The following is a 21,972-nucleotide window of genomic DNA, read 5'->3' as shown; positions in this document are numbered from 1 at the left end:
AATCACACTGTATAGCTCCTTGAGCAAGTATCTTATGCTAGAGCGCCTGGTCAACCAAAACCTTGTGAATATATTTGATGAATGAAAGCTATTCAAAGCCTGTTTTATGTGTATATGTGTGCACATGCATGTTTGCTCATTTGTGTCATTGTGTGAAAAGCGTTGTGCAGCACCTTAGATTAGTGTCTATTATTATAGTTCTGGGTTGACCAAAGCCCTGTGGATAGATTTGGTATGGAAACTGAAAAGAAATGTGTGTGTGTGTCATACAAGTGATGATGTTCCCAGTCATCCATGAAAAACGTGTCTGGCTTTGGGGAAATATTATTTTGCTTGGAAACAGGTGAAGGTTGGCAACAGGAAAAGCATCCAGTCATAGAAAACCTGTCTTGACAATTTCTGTCTGATCCAGGCAAGGATGGACAAGTGAACATTTAACTATAATAATATAAATGTGTTTAAATGTTCAAAACATTTTCTTACGCAAAAAAAAAAAAAAAAATCTTATTTCACTATGTAGTATAAAAGATGTGTGGGCTAATATAGATCATATGTAGGATTTATTTCCAGTCACGATCATACATCCTAGACAAGGCTTTAATTCATTGTATTGTATCATACCATTTTCCATTAAATTGATGATTCATATGTCTTCTAGCGTATAATATTTGTCTCATCAGAGATATTTTCCTGTAAAAAATGTGCAAGACAAATATCACGCAAATTAGATGTTAAATTAGCGTACCAGAATTTATTAATAACAATTGCAAAATGTTCTTTTGATTAATCACTGGAAGAAATTTCCATGGTTACTAAAATATATAAATGTTTATTACTTGTTTCTGTCTGTGGACTATGGCCATGCTGGGGCACCACTTTCAAGGGTTTCAGTTGAACACATTGACCCCAGTACTTAATTTTTTTTTTTGATGTCTGGTACTTATTGTCAGCCTGCTAAGTTACAGGGATGTAAACAAACAAGTTGTTGAACAGTGATGGTGGGGAGGACAGATACAAAGACACACATACATAGACAACCAACTTCCACACAGTTTCTGTTTACCAAATTCACTCATAAGGCATGGATTTAGTCCCCTTGCCATGCAGCAGGACTGAACCCAAATCCATGTGGTTGAGAAGCAAACTTCTTACCACATAGCCGTGCCTGCAAAAAATGGGGTGGTGGAGGAAACAAAATCTTTTATGAGGAAAATGCAGGCATAAACTATTTCATGATTTGTATTTGAGCGAGTATTTTTCTTGTTCAAGAAATCTCAGTATCAATGTTAAGATGACATTTTGCTTGTCACAAGATGTCATGTGATCAGAGCTTAAGGGTTGAAATTATAGATATAGGTAATATACTGCGACACGTAAAAGCACCCACTACACTCTCTGAGTGGTTGGCGTTAGGAAGGGCATCCAGCTGTAGAAACTCTGCCAAATCAGACTGGAGCCTGGTGTTGCCATCCGGTTTCACCAGTCCTCAGTCAAATCGTCCAACCCATGCTAGCATGGAAAGCGGACGTTAAACGATGATGATGAACGATGATGATGATTGTAATAATATGAATAAAGAATGGGATGTAATTTTTTTCCATTGATCTTCCCAAATTGGATATATAGGCACAGGCATGGCTGTGTAGTATGAAGTTTGCTTCCTAACCACATGGTTCTGGGTTCAGTTCCACTGTGTGGCACCTTGGGTATGTGTCTTCTACTGTAACCTCAGGCCAAGCAAAGCTTTGTGAGCGGATTTGGTAGACAGAAACTATAAGAAACTTGTGTGTGTATGTGCATGTGCCACTACCACTTGACAACCAGTATTTGTGTGTTTATATCCTTGTAATTTAGTGGTTTGGCAAATGAGGCCAACAAAATAAGTATCAGGTTTACAAAAATAAGTACTGGGGTTCATTTGACTAAATTTCTACTAGGTGGTACCCCAGCATAGCCACAGCCTAATGACTGAAAAAGAATGAATATATATATAGGAATGGATGCATTCATTGCACATTAGTTTTATCATTCAGGTTTTGATAATTTATTACCACATTCTGAAATATATAAAAAAGTGTAAAGACCCCAAAGTGGTCATGAATAACCATGTGATTGCACCTAGAAAGTTTCCCGCCAAGGCACAAGTCTGGTCTAGGTTGTTTATGGAAGACTAGCAGTCACCCATGCATACCAGCCTCCCCTCTCCATGCCACCAATGTCAACCAAGGGAAAGGCAAAGGTCAATACAGCTTGGCACCAGTGACATCGCAACTCATTTCTAATATTGAGTGAACTGGAGCAACATGAAATAAAGTGTCTTGCTCAAGAACACAACACATAGCTTGGTCTGGGAATCAAACTCACTACCTCATGAATGTAGCAGTGCGCCTTCACATGTAACAGGTGAAATAAAGAAGGTGAAGTTCCTCTGTGTGTGTGTGTGTGTGTGTGTGTGTGTATACATACATACACTGTAAGTGCACACATGGCTGTGTGGTTGAGAAGCTTGGGTTCAGTTCCACTGTATGACAATATGGGCAAGTGTCTTCTTCTCTAGCCTGAGGTTGGCCAAAGCCTTGTGAGTGAATTCAATAGACCAAAACTGAGCGATGCTTGTTGTTTACCTGTTTGTATGCATGTGTGACTGTGTATATCTTTGTTTAGATATCATATGATGGTTGTAAATGAATGAGATTGTTTGTTTCCGGTCTTCTGTGAAAAACAGGTCTGGCCAGGAGGAAAATATTACAGGTCAAAGTTGATGGCTGTAGAAAAACTGCATCAACAAATCCCATTTGACCTGTCCAACCACAGAAAAGTGGACATTAAAATGATGATGATGATGATGTGTGTTCCTCGAGGCTAAATTTAGTCTCGTTTGAAACCACAGGATATGAACCAAGATCATGAGTTTTACTTACTGGTGGCCAGATTGGACTTTTTTCAGATGCATTTGAACCTAATTAATTGGCAACTAAAATGGTTAATACCATTGAAATTGCCTTTTAAATTGCATTGTATCTTTCATCTGAAATTTTATTTGAATAGATTTACTGATTAAATTATCCCCCAAACGATTTCCAAACATTTTCTCAAATGTTACTTCAAGATTGATTACAATGCAGTCAATTATAAAATTTAAAATAAAATGTTTTTTTTGTGTGTGTGTGTTTTTCTTTCTTTTCACATTTTAGTCTTTTTTTATTCTCACTTGTAGTTTAGTTGGCCAGATTTTAATTACAGATTCTTTCCGTTTTCTGTATTAGATTATTCCTTCAAATTAGCTCTCTAAATTGAAAAGAAGAAAAAGAAAAAAGAAAAGCCAGGATTTCATGGTCCTCATGGAAAAAGAGGCCTAAGTAATAAATATCACCTTATGATATCAAAATTCAACTCATTAACTGGAGAAAAAAAATTATGAAACATTGTATCAATTTTTTTTTGTCCTGTATTTATGAATCATTATTACTAAAGAGTTAATATTGATGGATGATAATGTTTTAATTTAAATTGGTATGATGCAATTTATAACCCAATGTCTTTTGCTGGCACCAAAAGCATGTATTAGCATAGTTTGTAATCTACTAAGATAGGCACTATATAGCTGAATGGTCAAGAAGTTTATTTTGCAGTTATGAGGTCCCAGGTTCGAGTCCACTGCATGGCATTTTGGGCAGATGCCATTTTTCATAGCCTCTGGTTGGCCCATATTTTGTGAGTGAAATTGTGCAGACAGAAACAATATAAAAACCCATAAGACAGATTGTATACATCTGTAATTCAAAGGTACAACTTTGTCACACGTTCACATCGATTCTTTTCTACTCTAGGCACAAAGCCCGAAATTTTAGGGGCCAGTCGATTAGATCAACCTCAGTATACAACTGGTACTTAATTTATCATCCCTGAAAGGAAGAAAGGCAAAGTCAACCTCAGCGGAATTTGAACTCAGAATATAAAGACAGATGAAATACCATTTTGCCTGGTGTGCTAATATTTCTTATTTCTTTATTGCCCACAAGGGGCTACACACAGAAGGGACAAACAAGGACAGACAAATGGATTAAGTCGATTATATCGACCCCAGTGCATAACTGGTACTTATTTAATCGACCCCGAGAGGATGAAAGGCAAAGTCGACCTCGGCAGAATTTGAACTCAGAACATAATAGCAGACGAAATACTGCTAAGCATTTCGCCCGGTGTGCTAACATTTCTGCCAGCTCGCCACCTTTGACTGTTCACATTGATTCAAGGGTATGTATGTCTCTGGAATACTTACCCACTTACATGTTAATCTAATGAGCAGGTATTTCACTCAGAAATGACTTTGGAGGACCAAAAATTCCATGTGAAATGCCACAGGATGACGTTTCAATGTTTACACTGTATGTTTATACTATATTCTATGTCAATTTGTGTGCCAGAAAATACAGTACTTATTTCTGGCTGGTTAAAATCCCCAATTGATTAAAATTCCTGATTGGTTAAAATAACTTTGTAATGAATGTGAACCAACACCTCAGCAGTTGAAATGGTGTCAACATTCTTTTTACTCTTTTTCAGATGTGAAAATATTACATAAAATCTAAATCTGTTTTATAAAGCTATTTAAAAATTTCATTGACTTTTCTTAATGTTGCCGTTAATCTGCTTGAAATAGAAATATTATCATTTTCTATTGAACATTTATCTGTTTGCTGCACTGTTACATTCAATAAAATGGATTTCTCTCTTTAAAACTACACTATCTCTTAGTTTTAACTGCATGAAATAGCTAAAAAAAAAAAATTAAAAAAAAGAAAGAAAAAAAGCATGGTGAATTTCATCTCCTATTTACCTTGTAATAGGCATAAGCTTGGCTGTGTTGTTGAAAACTTCACTTTGTAACCACATGGTTTCAGGTTCAGTCCTACTGGGCAGCACCTTGAGTAAGTGTTTTCTAATATAGCCCCAAGCTGACCAATGCCTCATGGGTGGATTTACTAGACAAACCTTGTAGAAGCCCATCATTATATATCCTCATCATCATTCAACGTCCGCTTTCCATGCTAGCATAGGTTGGATGAATTGACTGGGAACTGGCGAACCAGATGGCTACACCAGACTCCAATCTGATCTGGCAGAGTTTCTACAGCTGGATGCCCTTCCTAACGTCAACCACTCCGAAACTGTAGTGGGTGCTTTTTATGTGCCACCGGCACGTAAAAATATATGTTATATATATGGTTGTGTGTGTGTGTGTGTGTGTGTATATATATATATATATATATAAAATCTTTTGTCATATTTTGTTTCAGACTGTGGCCATGCTGGGGCATCACCTTGAAGTATTTCAGTTAATTGAATTGGCCCCCAATTCTTCTTTTTCTATTTTATTCAGCCTAGCATTCATTGTATTGGTCTCTTTTGCCAAACTACTAAGTTACGGGGATCATAAGCACACCATCTCAGTTGTCAATCAGTGGTGGGGACAAATGCGTGCGCACACACACACACAACGTATATACTAGGGTTATGACTTTTTGACTTTTTTGGAAGTAAACAATTTCCTGTATCAAGTTGATGAACAATTTCATATAAGTACGGAAAATAACCTTTATTATAAGTCTTTTTAAAAAAGGTCACCCCTAGCTGAAGAAATCTAACACCACTTTTGACCCAAATCATGTAAAATTCTAGGTGGGGTTCATAATGCCTACTCAAGTTTTTACCAAACTTGGTGTGCTGACTTGATGCAATGCAGAAACAGTATATCTAAAATTTTAGCTTTCAAGTTTAAGTAGTTCAGGAGTTATAGAGTTTATAATTTGTTACCACTTAGGCCCTACTTTAGGAAATATCCCCTTCCTCTCCTTTTCTATTTCTGTGATGCTAAAACCTCTGACTATCTTAACTGTTTTTCAGAATAGTAGGCTTATCCAACTAGAGTATCTAAAATAATGTCTCATAAGAGAAGTGCTTGTGTCACTCAAAGAATTTCAAGAAGACCTGTTCCTCTACAAAAGCATTCTTTTGAAAACAACTGCAGGATACCAATAAAACTTCAAATTGTCAGCAGCTACCTGTTCCTTGGAGGTACCATCAAAGGAAGGCAGGAAAGAATGAACAAAGGAAATTTCGAAAGAAGTAACTTTTTTATGGTAAAAATGAAATTAAATGTACAAGCACAAATAGAAAAAGTGCTGAATACCTACAATAAATGTGTAACACAAGGAAAATAGATTCATTGAAAGGAACTTTTGACATTGCAAAGGAAAACGGTGAATGGCTGTGCAGTAAAGATAGGAAGTTATATTATCTTCAAATTAAAAGCAAAGGACAGGTTGGGTATGCAACTGGAAAGGCAGCCAGTTCCAAAACTATTCATTTATCCAAAAGAAGAAAAGTGTCCTTAATGCCAACTTCAATCAAAGCAACTCCAGTGTCATCATCAATGTCTGAAGCAGAGACTGAAAGTGAATATCAAGAGTCCGAAAAATCAGATGAAAAATCCACACGAACAAAGAGGAAGTATAGCAAAAACTGGAACTGCAACCAAGTTAGTAATATCTTCCAAGCTATCAATCCAAAAAACAGCAACAGTTTATCGACATTTATCTCAAGATGGAATCAATGTCGAGACTCCTTCCCAATCTGGTATTTACAGATCAGCTATCAAAGACGCTGTTAAACCAGAAAAGAAAATGAAGAAAACACTATATTTAGAAAACTGGCTATTGCATTTTGATGGTAAATGTATTGATGACCAAGAACACCAAGTGCTAGTTTTAAAGAATGAACAGAGAGAAGTTAAGTCAGAAGCACTCCAATTATCAAACGGAAGAGCTGATACTGTTGTGAAAGGAATAACAGCTGTTTTTAAATGAATACAATTTATGGAACTGTGTGAAGATGATTGTTGCTGATACGAGTATAAACACTGGGAAAAGAAATGCCATTGTCATTCAGTTGCAAAAACTGTTTACACAAAAGGGTTTGAAAGAACTGCAATTTATTGGTTCTCAGTACCCCAACATGGCCACATTCCAATGACTGAAAAGAAGGAAAGAATAAATATATAAAAGAAAACAACCTAATTGAATTGAAGTGTCCCATTCGTGGTACTTTTCTTTCTTTTTTTTGTGTTGATGACAGGCTTTGATATCTGAAGAGATACAATATAAATGGATTCTATTGTTCAGTAGGTGGAAAAGAACATTGATATAATGTATTAGTAAATATTAACAGGTACACAAAGTACTATTAAAATCAACAGTTAAAAATTGGGCATTTTTGCTGCAGAAATCAGATATAGTCATTCATAATTTCATTACCTTAAACAGTTTTATATATATATCACTTGAGGAATGTCATGTTTGAAAGTTTTTTTGTTGTTGAGGTATGTTAAGTTTATTAAAGCAATATTACTTGCAGAAAATACCAATTCTACTTTTTGGTAGATTTAACATCACTACTGAAGTAACCATGAATTTTTATTTCGCATTTTAAGGTCTTCAGTAAGTATTTTACAGTTAATTTTCTAAAAAATTACTCTGTGATTGCTCAACCTGCTGCAAATGGCAGCTAAATCTCCTTCAAATTACACTCAACGATCCTTAGGACGTAGTGGATGTCAAACATGGTACACTATACTTATTTTTGATCATGTCTGCTTGATCAAGTATGACTTGGGAGCTAAACGATAGCTACAACAACTGTATTTAACAATGAATTTCAGAAATAAAGTCCATTATATATGAAATATGATAACAGGTTTTCTTCCAGTGATAAGTTTAACAGCTGGTATCATATGAAGTCTTCTGACGGTTAATGTGGTGGATATAGAACAATATAAAAAGAATTTAATGTATTACTAGTGAAATAGATATAATGTCTTCTAGGTGCTTTGATTCAATTGAATGATATAAGAATGGCCCTGAGAAGATTGTGAGAAGATAGCAGCACTGCAGTATTTTGAAGTGAATGATTTGAGGGAATCGAGTAAGGAAACACAAAAGCTGATGATATAATTGGTGAGAGAAAGAGAGAGAAGTAGGTCAAAGTGAAATCATATAACTGACAGAAAATTAATCTTAGGTTAGCATAAAATGATGCATCTCTGGTTAATACAGTCAGCAGTGACAATGTTAATAATTGTATGTGTGATTGTATTCATGCATTGTGTATCTGAGGATTGCCACCAGAGATGAAACTCGGAACATTTCAATACCCACAAAGCTTATTCTACAACTGTGCTCTTAGCAGTAGTACTTCTTCCTTTGTCCACTACCTTTCTTATTTTCAAATTACACACACACACACACACACACACACACACACACACACACACACACATATTAATTTAATGTCCATTTTCCATTCTTGCATGGGTCAGATGGAATTTGTTGGGGCAGATTTTCTACACCTGAGGGCCCTTCCTGTTACTAACGCACACCTCTTCCTAAGTGACATATTTTCCTATGACATTTTTGTGGAAGATTGGAAACGAAGGACAACGCATGTATGACAGGGACACTCATCTATAACTGTTGTGCAATGTCAAAATAAGGACACACACACACACACACACACACACACACACACAAAAAGCAAGCTTAAAGGTGAAGACACTTGCCTAAGGTGCTGTGCAGTAGGACTGAATGTGAATGTATGTATATGCCATAAATACATTGTGCAATTAGGTTGTTTGAAAAAACAAATTGATGGTTGATATGAATGCAATAATAAACTGGTTGATATGAATGCAATAATAAACTGGTTGATATGAATGTAATAATAAACTGGTTGATATGAATGTAATAATAAACTGCAAATAATGGCATTCTTAGTAGCCATTTATTCACTATTAAAACCTTATAAACAGAAGGTTTGAATTTAGTTTGTGTGATATTTGTTAATTTATAAAACACACGTACACACACACAGTATAGTGGTTGATGTTAGGAAGAGCATCTGGCCATAGAGTATCTGGCCAAAGCAGACACTGAAGTATAAAACAGTCTTTGGGCCCATTGGATCCTGTCAAACTGTCCAACCCATACCAACATGAAACATGGGCATTAAATAATAATGATAATGATGATGTTGATAATTTGCATCTGCGTACATGGAAAGACATGTATAGCTCTTATTCTATGTATACACAGACATTCATAGCATTATATATGCAACATGTGTATATATATATGGAAAATTATTGATAAAGACAGCTGTTTTCAACTTCCTTTTTATTGTAAACAGTTTATGAAAATGATGTGTTTATTTTTATTACATTTTTTTTTTATATTATGTTGTTTTCTATATGGTTCTTTATTTTTCTTCTCCCTCAGTTACGTCAAGAAAAAGTTGAATTGGAACAGACTCTGGAGAAGGAGCAGGAGTATCAAGTAAATAAATTAATGAGAAAAATTGAAAAATTGGAAGCTGACACTTTAGCTAAACAAGCTACACTAGAGCAGGTAAGTGTTTGTTATCTTTACGTGGCCAGTTTCTAGGTTGTTTATTGATAAACTCCAGGCATAAGTAGCTCAGACTTTTTTGATAGGAGGATTGTAAAGTGAACTTTAAGCCTACCAATTGGGTTGTTGTTGTTATAAGTGTAGTAACGAAGCCACTGACTTGGTAAACTTCATAATTAAGGTATGACGAACTGTTTGTTTTTATGTTTAAAATTGCTGATTATTTGTATTAATGTTCATTTTATGTTGTTTAATGTATATAAAAAGTGTTTTGACATCCAACATTTCGAATTCTTTATCCCTTTTCTTTCATTACCACATTTCTTTAAAAATAAAAAAAATAAATACAGTTTGTTTCAATTAATTTTGAAAATAATCAAGTATGAGGATTTAGTAAAGTAATCCAGTTTCTCAATATAAATCTTTTAAACCTAACTTAAAGGAAAGGCTTTTTTTTTTAAAACAGAAAAAGACTTATAATTATATCAAAGAACAAGAGGCAGTCTTGGACAGATTGGTATTAAAATGTTATGAAATATATGCTAGTTGTATGGAATTATGATCAGTAAAAATTTTGTCGAAGCACATAATGTTCAGATTAATAATTCTGCTTAGAGTTTTCATATTTTTTATTATAGCATTTCTTGCTCCACCTCTTGTCAGAACTTCCCAGCAGGTTAGAAAGCTGCTTCATTGTGACAATCTGTGAACCCAAACTTAATCCCCCCCACCACCAAAAATATATTTGTTCAAACTCAGTGCCTAAAGGAGTCAGACAGACAGACAAACAGACAGAGGGGTTTCATATAAGCTCAAATATTCTTGAACTGGAAAATGTCTGTTTATTGTAGGATAGAAACCTTATGTTAAATATAAGAATGATTAAACAATAATTAAGACTTGCCAGGTGGTAGAATGTAAAGAATCTGTAGTGCTACCCAAATGTTAAGTAATTAATGAGTATAATCAGCTTCCACTACATGAAAAACCCTGTCAGTTAGAACTGGTATTAAGACACGTTAAATTTATCTTTGTCACATGATTGAAGGCACTGGCGTGGTTGTATGGCATGATGCTTGTTTCCCAATTGTATGGTAGAGGGTTCAGTCCCTCTGTGTGGGACCTTGGACAAGTGTTTTCTACTATAGCTTTGAATTGACCAAAGCCTTGTGAGTGTATTTGATAGGCAAAGACTGAAAGAAGCCTATTGTGTGTGTGTTTATGTTGTTGTCTCCTGCCACTGCTAGACACCTGGTGTTGGTTTGTTTACATCCCTGTTACATAGCAGTTTGGCAAAAAAATCTGGTGAAATAACCAGTAAACTAAAGAAAAATTCAGGGTGTCGATTTGTTCAATTCTATAGATCTTCCAGGTCAACCTGTGGTATCATACTTTTAGAATGTTTCTATACAATAAAGATAACATACTAGTCAAGTATTGCAATTGATTTAATCAGCAAACCACACCACCCAAGTTTGTGGCCCTGTGTCTATATTAAAAATTATTATTAGAACAGCTTCACCAAGCATATGACAAAATTTTTTGAGCTCATTTCCTCTTAATTAAGGAAGAGGTCTTATTTAAGGTTTCCTCCCTATTTAAGCACCTGTGCTGAAGTCATGTAAATCACACCCGTGTCAATGCCATGTAAAAAGCACCTATACAGGTGCCACATAAAAAAATCACCTGTGCCTGTGCCATGTAAAAGCTACCCAGTCACTGTGTAAAGTTGTTGGCATTAGGGAGGGCATTCTGGGCAACTCTCTGGCTGGCCAACTCCTGTCAAATGGACGTTAAATGATGGTGATGATTATTAGAATGACTTCACTAAACATATGATAAATTTTTTTTTACTTCATTTTCCCTTAATTATGGAAGAAATCTTACTTAAGGTTTCTTTCCTAATTAAAAAAAAAATCCACTTTTCGAGAGCATTTTCTGTTGTAATTTAAATAATGTAGGTAATGTAGGGAAATACATTTTGCGTAAAACCTGTTTACTTTGAGATATCTGAGACTTAGATATTTAATCTCAGTTCTCATTATTATGCTTCCCACCTGTTCATTATTAACATTGCAAAATGCCAAAGATAGTTATAAATCTCTGTTTGAAATATTAGAAAAATGAAGTTAATGGAATACATCTATACTAAATATTTACACTGATAGTAAAAAGTTATCTATGAATTGACAACTGCTTATTATCAGGTTTAGATATCCAATCTTTTCTCTCTATCCTGTAATGTTAGTGTTGTTTACCAGTAAATACTCTCTCTGATAAACACAGCAGACTGAAGGAGGATAGTTTTTGTAGGCTTCAAAGAATCGCTTAGAAAAGAAAAAAGCTATCTTACTTTTTTACTAGTTTCAGTCATTGAACTGTGAACATGTTGGGGCATCTGTTCGATATGTTTCAGTATTCCATAATAAAACTTAAATGGTAAAAGTTGTCATGCAGTGAGTGCATATATTCCTATATATATATATATATATATATCATCATCATCATCATCGTTTAACGTCTGCTTTCCATGCTAGCATGGGTTGGACGATTTGACTGAGGACTGGTGAACCAGATGGCTACACCAGGCTCCAATCTGATCTGGCAGAGTTTCTACAGCTGGATGCCCTTCCTAACGCCAACCACTCTGAGAGTGTAGTGGGTGCTTTTACGTGTCACCCGCACGAAAACGGCCACGCTTGAAATGGTGTCTTTTATGTGCCACCCGCACAAGAGCCAGTCCAGGGGCACTGGCAACGATCTCGCTCGAAAACCCTACAAGGCCAGTCAGGCGGTACTGGCAACGGTCACGCTCAAGATGGTACATCTTATGTGCCACCCGCACAAGAGCCAGTCCAGGGGCCCTGGCAACGATCTCACTTGGCTTGCCGGGTATCATCATCTAATGTCTGCTTTCCATGCTGGCATGAATTGGATGGTTTGACTGAGGTTTGGAGAGCCAGAAGGCTGCACCAGGTCCCAATCTGATCTGGCAATGTTTCTACAGCTAGATGCCCTTCCTAACGCCAACCACTCCGAGAGTGTAGTGGGTGTTTTTTACGTGCTACAATGCGGAATTCTATATATCATCATCCATCACCATCGTTTAAACATCTGCTTTCCATTCCATGCTAGCATGGGTTGGACGGTTTCATTGAGGACTGGCGAGCCAGATGGCTGCACCAGGCTCCACTCTGATCTGGCAGGGTTTCTATAGCTGGATGTCCTTCCTAACACCAACCACTCCGAGAATGTAGTGGGTTCTTCTATGTGCCACTGGCATGAGGGCCAGTCAGGCAGTACTGGCAATGGCCACGCTCAAATGGTGTCTTTTATGTGCCACCTGTACAGGAGCCAGTCCAGCGGCATTGGCAACGACCTTGTTCGAATGTTGTTTTTCACGTGCCGTATAGGGAGGCCCAAAAGTAGGTTTACAGTTATTCAACTATGTCTTTCGCATTCATATATTAAGTTTAGATCTTAATTATAAAAAAAAAAATCTGAAACCATTATTCTATGCTAATTTAGTTAATTGTAAGATAGAAATTTAAATGTAATAAAATGTTTTAAAAGAAATTTAAAGTACCTACATGATAACTGTAAACCTACTTTAGGGCCCCCCAGCTGAACTCTCGGCCCTTCGATCCCTCCGACGCCACACGGACATCATCATAAAACCGGCTGATAAGGGTGGAGCCGTGGTAGTATGGCGCGCAGACCTCTACGAGGCCGAAGCTCTCCGTCAACTTCGAGATACCTCATTCTACCGCCCTCTGCCCTCCGACCCCACGCCCAGCTACCAACAGACTGTGTCCTCCACTATCCATGACCTCATCCTCTCCTCCCGTCTCCCCGCCACCGCTTCCAACCTTATTGTTCGCACCCCACGCACCCCCACCATTTACTTCCTCCCCAAGATCCATAAACCGAACAACCCTGGCCGCCCCATCGTCTCCGCCTGCAACTGCCCCACCGAGCTTATCTCAAAATACCTAGACCGTGTCCTCGCCCCCCCTAGTGGCTTCTCTCCCTTCCCACATTCATGACACTAACCACGCGCTTCGTCTATTCAACTCTTTCTCTTTCCCTCCCGGCCCTTCTAAGCTTCTCTTCACTCTAGACATCCAGAGCCTCTATACAGTGATCCCCCACGACGAGGGGCTGCGTGCCCTGAAGTTTTTTCTAGACCAACACCCCAACCCACAACCCGACACCTCCACACTCATTCGTCTGGCCGAACTTGTCCTATCTCTCAACTGCTTCTCGTTCGCGGGAGATATCTACCAGCAGGTCTCGGGAGTGGCCATGGGGACGAGAATGGGCCCCAACTACGCGAACCTCTTCGTTGGTTATGTTGAGGCCCAAATATTCTCCAGTTTCACTGGTCCCACTCCCGAACTATACGGTCGGTATATCGATGACTGTATCGGTGCCACCTCTCTCTCCCGCGAACATCTTGACTCGTTCCTCTCTTTCGTTCAATCTTTCCATCCTGCCCTCCACTTCTCCTGTACTGTCTCTGACACCTCTGTCCCCTTTCTTGACATTTCGGTCAGCATCCTCCACTCCGCCCTTAGCACCTCCATCCACTACAAACACACAGACTCACACTCCTATCTCAACTTCTCCTCCTCCCACCCTAGACACACAAAACTTTCCATCCCCTATTCCCAATTCCTCCGTCTACGCAGACTTTGTAGCGACAGCCATGACTTTGAGACTCAGTCTCAACTCATGGCTCACCACTTTAGCCTGCGTGGATATCCACCCACCACCATCCACACCGCCCTTACCAGAGCACGTTCTGTGGACCGTGCATCTGCTCTCTCCCCCCGAACCCGCCCTGCCGTTTCCCGCCTCCCTTTTCCCCTCACCTACCATCCCACCACCCTACCCCTCCAACGCTCCATTCTCCGAGCTTTTCGGCGCCTCCAGTCCGACCCCTCCACCTCCCACATCTTCCCTAATCGACCCCTCCCCTCCTTCAAACGAGCTCTTGGTCCACAGCTTCTTCCCCAACCCAACCTCCCAACCTGGCTCGTTCCCCTGCTCCCGCCCACGCTGCCGCACTTGCCCTTACCTCTCCAACACCACCCTCCTCACCAGCACCCATCACCGACCCTATCGCATCACCGACTCCTTCACCTGCACGTCTACCAACATCATATATTGCCTCTCCTGCTCTCTCTGCCAATCCCTGTACATCGGACAAACGGGGCGCCGCCTGGCCGACCGATTCGCGGAACACCTCAGAGATATCAACGTCGGCAATGACACCCCGGTGTCACGCCACTTCCGTTCTGCCGGCCACTCCTTGCGGCAACACCTGTCTGTGTTTGGATTGTCCATGCACAGGGGCCATCCAGACTCCCGTTTGTGCCGTGAACAGGGATTAATCTTCTATCTTCGCTCCTTTGCGCCACATGGGCTCAACTCCCCTCCACTCTTCATCTAACCCCCTCCTCCTGTCTCTCTCCCCCACCCTCCCTCCTACCACCCATCTCTCCCCTCCCCCACCTCCTGCTCCGACTCCTACTTCTTTGTATGTCTCTTCACCTCTCTTCATACTTCTCTCCACTCCCACTTCTCTTCACCCCTACTCTTTCTCTCCTCTCTCTTACTCTCTCTCACTCTCTTCTCTCGTACTCCCCCCTCTCTCACTCTTACTCTCTACACTCTTACTCTCCTACTCTCTACACTCTTACTCTCTTACTCTCTCACCCTTACTCTCTCACTTTCTTCCCCTCTCTCTCACTCTCTTTCTCTTCCTTTCTTTCTCCCCCCATACTCCTCTTCCCTCTCTCTCACTCTCTTTCTCTTCCTCTCTTTCTCTTCCTCTCTTTCTCCCCTCATACCCACCTTCCCCTCTTTCTCCCCCCCATACCCACCTTCCCCCTCTCTCAATCCCCCTTCCCTCTCTTATACCCACCCTCTCTCCTCTCTTCCTCTCCCCTCCCATACCATCTTCCCCCTCTCTTACATCCACTTTCCCCTTCTCCCTCTTCGTCAACACCCCCTCATAAGCTCATCCCACCACACCCCAACACACTCCTACTCTACCTTCCCACTCCACCCCATCCAATTCCTTACACCCACCACCTACCCACATACCCCACCCTACCCACATACCCCACCCTACCCACATACCCCACCCTACCCACAGACCCCTACCTCTACCCCACACTCCACCCATGCCTTCCCCACCTCCCAACACCCCCACATCACACCACACCAATACCCTCGCATCACACCACGCACACCACACCAATACCCTCGCATCACACCACGCACACACTACAACTGACCAACTACTTTCTCCCTTTCTCCCTTCCCCCATTTTCACACTACATACGTCAAGATCACCAGCATTCTACCTCCCACACACAGCCCCTCGTTCCCGATCACCGTTTGTTATCTCCCCCTTTCTTAGCTCTCCTGAAATAAGAATTTCTAACTTCCGGTCAGCCATTGTTATGATCGGCCATTATTATGATTGACCGTTGACTGAACACTATTCAATTTTTTTTCTCCGTGTTTTTCTCCTTGTCTCCGTATTCTTTCTGTTGAAGAGCGTAGCTCGAAACGTCAAAGACTCTCCGTATTCCCGAGCGTCATACTAATATATACTTTTGTTATTTACACCACCTGTCCTCGTCTGTTGTTATTTTTTGTATATTCTCCCATATATATATATATATATATATATATATATATATATATATAAAATTAATCAAAGGACATACTAAGTATATAGTCTGCTGGAAATAAGTCAAAACTCTTATTTAAATTACGAAAGAGTTTTGACTGTTATTTCCAGCAGGTAGACATACTTAGTATGTCCTTTGATTAATTTTAATTCTTCGGCTATTTAATGCTTTTTGGGCCTGCAATCACCTATATTATTGATTCTGTTATTATTTTTAATTGTTACACTAGATAATAATAAAGTCAATAATATCTTAGCAAATATTTTCTCTTGAATTATTTGCTCCGTATTGAAATATATATATATATATATCCAATTATGTGTGTGTATAAAACGTTGCATGTGTTGGTGCCACAAGAAAAAAATATCCAGTCCACTCTGTAAAGTGGTTGGCAATTGGAAGGGTAGCCATCCATGAACACAATACCAAAACAAAACAATTGAGCTAGGTACAGTCTTCTGTGTGTATATGTGTGTGTGTATGTTTGTGAATTCCCTTGTCTTGATATCGTGTTGGTTGTAAATGTGCATCACTGTCATGCGAGTGATGTTTGTTTCCAGTCTTCTTTGAAAAAGATGTTTGGAAATATTACCTTTGAAATATTTCCTGGAAATATAAACCTCTGGAATATCACTTGGAAATATAAACAGAGGAGGGCTGACTGCAGACAGAGCATCTGGCCATAGAAAACATACCACAACAAATTCTGACTAAGCTGTGGAAGTATGGAAAAGTGGTTGTTAAATGATAACATATATAGGTGCAGGTGTGGCTGTAAAATAAGAAGCTTGCTTCCCAAATACGTAGTTTTTGAGTTCACTCCCATTGTGTGGCACCTTGGGCAAGTACCTTCTACTATAGCCTCAGGCTGACCAAAGCCTTGTTAGTGGATTTGGAAATGGAAACTGAAAGAAACCCGTGTGTGTGTGTGTGACTGTGTTTGTTCCCCACCACCACTCGACAGCTAGTGTTGGTATGTTTAATCACTGTAACTTATCAGTTTGGCAGAAGAGACTGATAGAATAAGTACCAGACTTTAAAAAAAAAAGTACTGGGGTCAATTCATTCAGCTAAAATATCTTGAAGGTGGTGCCCCAGCATGGCCACAATCTAGTAATTGATACATGTAAATGATAAAAGAAAAAATTCTACACAGTTTCTGCTTAGCAAATTTGCTAACAAGGCATTGGTTGACTCAGGTCTGTAGTAGAAGACACTTGCATAAGGTGCCACACAATTGGACTGTACCCGAAACCACAAGTTAAGAAGCAAACTTCTTAACCCCTCACTCATCCCCCACATCTATGTATCTTTACCTTTTACCTCTTCCTTTCCTTGTTTCAGTTATTAGACTCTGGCCATGCTGAGGCACTACCTTGAGAAGCTATAATGTATATCTTATCAATGTCACAATACTGAATGTAGATGTGTTATTAAACGCTTTTAGGCTGAATCATTAGTATGCCAGGCGAAATGCTGAACGGTATTTCGCCTGTTCTGAGTTCAAATTCCACTGAGGTCAACTTTGCCTTTCATCCTTTCAGGATTGATTAAATAAGTATCAATTATGCACTGGGGGGGGGGGGGGGTCAATGTAATCGACTTAATCCCTTTATCTGTCCTTGTTTGCCCTTGTGGGCAATAAAGAAATAAATATTTCATCTGACTGTTCCTTGGTTTCGTATACCCAATTCACCACCAAAACGGATTTGAATTGCTTGCCCAAAGTATGTAGAGATACCATAAAATCTATCTACTTAGAATTGATTCATATTTTTGGTTTCCTTTAATTTATAAAGAATACATTAGTTTTACCCTCTATCCAGTATCATTTGACTTGTTGCTCTGTTTGAACTCATCAACAGATTAAACTTTTATTATATTGTGATGGATGGTGGTTGGTTATTGTGGAAGTGATGCATTAAGCTGCTCCTTATCTGTTAACTTATACTCTGTCAGCTTTGAATAATATATTTTTTGTTGAGAGACTGAAAAATCTGCTGTTCAATTCAAAAGTTATATAATGACTGTCTAAGCATCAGTTTTCTTCTCCCTATTAAATGCAAGTCTACTTAATGAATAAATAATTCAGAGATGCCATCTACGTGAAAAGCAGTAAAGTTAGGTTGATACATATAGGAAGAGGCATTAAAAGTGAACTGGAAATAATTATGGGGTGAGAGGGAAGTGGGGAAACACAGTCATATTAGTCAATATCTGATATTATTTCCATATTTTGGCCAATCTTCATCATGTTGTCAAAATAAATATGCTAACAACAACTTAGCTATTTATCATCTGTTTTCTATGCCAACAAGGGAGTCACTACATGGTTGCATGATTAGCTAGAAATAACAGCTGAATTTTCTTCAAAGTATTACCCAGTGTTAATAAAAGGATACATAAGACATGGTAGTCCTCATATACCAAATGGTTAGATCATCATGGTTGGAAGGGCTTCAATCGTACGTCTGCTACACCAGTACTAGGACTGATGACCTAGTATTAAATAACAACAGTGTACAACCTTGTAGATAATTTGGAGATGTTTTTCATCACTTCTTCAGTAAATAGTGACAACTATGTGTCACCAATGAAGTCAGAATAACATTGAAATATGCCTAACATTTTTTCCTTCTTAACATGTCAAAATAAAAAAAAAAAGTGAAAATATTGTGTAGCAGAAGTGAGGGAGTGTCTTTTGTTTTAATAATGGGACGTCCCTCTTTACTGTTGGTAAACTGGAGCTTTCAGTGTTATGTGCCTAGTTAACAGATTAACATCTTAATGCAATAAAATATTAATCTGTGATCATGTGGTCAGCGGTATAGCTCTTTTACCTCTCAGCCATTTCTAAACATAATCCCCACCCCCTACAAGATGCTCGCTGATCAACTCTTTTAATTTTTTATTCTTTTAGTTGCGCCGAGAAAAAGTTGAATTGGAAAATGCTCTTGAACAGGAACAAGAATCACTTGTGAACAGGCTGTGGAAACGGATGGATAAATTAGAAGCAGAGAAAAGGTAAATCAAATTTTGGGTATATAGTTATTGTCTGTCTGTCTATCTTTCTCTCTCTTTCTTTCTCTCTCTTTCTCTCTCTCTCTCTCTCTCTCTCTCTCTCTCTCTCTCTCACTCAGGAAATTAACACTATTATTACTGAACACAAATGGTAGAAATGTGATAAAATTTGAATATGATGGATATGAATGTTCTGGTTTGGTTGATATTTCCCCTTTGTGGTTATTGAAACATTCAGCATTAGGATTTCTCTTGTTGAAAAGAATTCTGATAGTAGCCATGGCAAACGGAACAAAGATTGCTATGGAAGTGGCTAAATCTGATTGACTGGACTTTGAATTTACAGAAGAATAAGTGAAGGATGATTATGCATCATCTATTCCACATTCAATTGTAAAACAGATATAAAGCTGTATGTGTGAGTATGCATTGTATATAGTGTATATAAGGCATTATTGTTTTTTAAAATTAGCTTAGTTGTTGGTATATGCCTGCTTTACTACACCCACTTGTCATACCCTAGTCCTAATCTCACAGCATAAAGTTGTTGCCCTTTGGGGTTTTGTAGACTTATAAACTGCATGATGATCTGGTTTGTGCCAGTGGCAGAAAAAAGTATCCAAGTAAAGTGGTTGCTTTTAGGAAAGGTATCCAGCTATAGAAACAACTTTTTTTTTTATGCCACCAGCACTAGTAAAGTTGCCATGCAGCTTGTAAGTATACAAAACCCAAAGTGATGGGAGATAGGTTATTGTTATATAGGAACCTGGGTTGGAATTGAAATTCAGGTGAGAGTATTTAGGTGCTTCTGCTAATGTTCCTCTAAGTTTCTGCCAGCTTTGTTTTTGATGGAAGTGGTGGTGAGGGCTGTCCATGCAAGGAATTCCTAAAGGAAAATCTATTACAAAATTATGAGAAACATCTACTACTAGAAGAAATGTACCTGGAGATAATTAAAACAAATATAGACCAAAGGAAGTTCTGAAGGTAAATAGTTGGGGCTGAACTGATGGAACTAAGGAAAATGAAGCTGGCAGAATGAAACAACAAATGGTAGAGGCCTGCTGTGCTTTAGTATTATGTAAAAGTAGATATAAAATGTTTCTATAAAATTGTTGTGTGTCGCTTAGCTTCACTTGCTTGTAATTTGGTAAACATTGTTACGGAAAATGGATGGTGTAGATGCGAGAAAAGAAAAAAATGCAAGAATGGCCTTGAATACTCATTAAAATTGAAGCAAGCATGAAAACAATTGCTGTTAAATGAGTTGAGGCTAAAAGTTTGTGAAGCAATTAATATTGTTATCTCATTTGATTTGTAGCCTCCTATTTATAGAGAATGGGAAATGAGTAGCTAAAACATTCATATATTCCTATATCTACTGTTTGTTTTTAATTCCAAGTTGTATTTATTTCATTAACTCTTTAGCAGTCAAGCTGGCCATATCCAGCCTAAATGTTCTACCTGTTTTATGTTCAAACCAAATCTGGCCTCTCACACCTTCTACAATACCAATACTATTCTATAAATAAACATTCATATCATTGAAATCTCAAAGCTATGAGACAATGCATGATTAATTCAAAATGATGTGAATAAATATGCATTACTTTTGGCAGAGTAATATGAATGCTAAGGGGTTAAACATTTTTGTGACTGAAAGAAATATACTGCCTCTGTTTCAGTTAATCTTGAAAATAATCAAGATTTTGGGAGGAGTGTTTATTATTGATCTTAAGGTGGGAAGCTGGCTAAATCATTATCACACGAGAGAAAATGCCCAGTGGCCTTTCTGCCAACCATTTATGTTCCAAGTTCAAATGCCACCAAGGGCTGTTCATCCTTTTAGGGATCAGTAAAATAAAGTGCCAGTTGAGTGCTGAGAGCAATGCAATTGACTTCACCTCCTTTCAAAATTGTTAGTATTGTGCCAAAATTTCAAACAATTATTATTTTTATTATTAAATTGATATTCATACATAGTTATGACATGAGGTTTTAATGAATTCTTTAAAGCACAAAATTTTGTATCATAGAACTAAAGGCAGTTTGGAATTCAAAGGGTGAAGCTGCTTATAATGGCTCCTAGCTTAAGAGCTCAGCTTCACTCTATAATTTGAACAGCTGGGATCTGGTTGACTGATTTTTGTCTGTCACACACTAATTGAAAGCAATGTCTTCAGCAGTGTTCCTTTTAGACTAATGGATTACAGCTGGATTGCAAAGTGATTCTACAGTCACTGCTCAGAGGTGGTGTGTTTTTACATCATGTTTAGTAGTTTCAAAGTTATTGGAGTAGTAATATTTTACCTATAATCCCTCCACTCATGGACTGCGGTTTCACCATTACAGTATTTTTCTATCTTGTTTTAGTCATTGGTCTATGGTCATGCTGAGGTGTTTAGTCAAAGAAATTGACCCCATTATTTACATTTATTTACATTCGACGGATATTTGTCCTCATCTTGTTTGTTGTTAACACAACGTTTCAGCTGATATACCCTCCAGCCTTCTTCAGGTGTCTTGGGGAAATTTTGAACCTGGGTTCTCATTCCTAAGGTATTCTTCGATGTTGTTGTTATTATTATCATTATTATTATTAATAATATTAATATTATTCAGGTCACTGCCTGGAATCAAACTCGGAATCTTGGGGTTAGTAGCCTGTGCTCTTAACCACTATGCCATATGCCCACGGTTATATGCGTAGTGGTTAAGAGTGCGGGCTACTAACACCAAGATTCCGAGTTCGATTCCAAGCAGTGACCTGAATAATTGAAAAA

The 21,972-nt window shown here is 38.3% G+C and overlaps 1 protein-coding gene across 5 annotated transcripts in view; it reads left to right on the top strand.

Annotated features, from left to right (window-relative positions):
- Positions 1-21,972, top strand: part of LOC106873030 (coiled-coil domain-containing protein 6) — a 179,810-nt gene that overhangs the window by 131,248 nt on the left and 26,590 nt on the right. For all 5 annotated transcript variants that reach the window (XM_014920236.3, XM_014920235.3, XM_052972984.2 and 2 more), the window contains exons 3-4: positions 9,333-9,461; positions 19,089-19,192. In XM_014920236.3, the coding sequence (XP_014775722.1) occupies positions 9,333-9,461; positions 19,089-19,192 (233 nt within the window). The remainder of the gene's footprint in view (positions 1-9,332; positions 9,462-19,088; positions 19,193-21,972) is intronic.

This window comes from Octopus bimaculoides, chromosome 1 (assembly GCF_046866305.1).
Source record: "Octopus bimaculoides isolate indiv1 chromosome 1, ASM4686630v1, whole genome shotgun sequence".
NCBI lineage: Eukaryota > Metazoa > Mollusca > Cephalopoda > Octopoda > Octopodidae > Octopus > Octopus bimaculoides.
The sequence above is the reverse complement of the archived record's forward strand: the minus strand, read 5'-3'. Positions and strand labels throughout refer to the sequence as shown.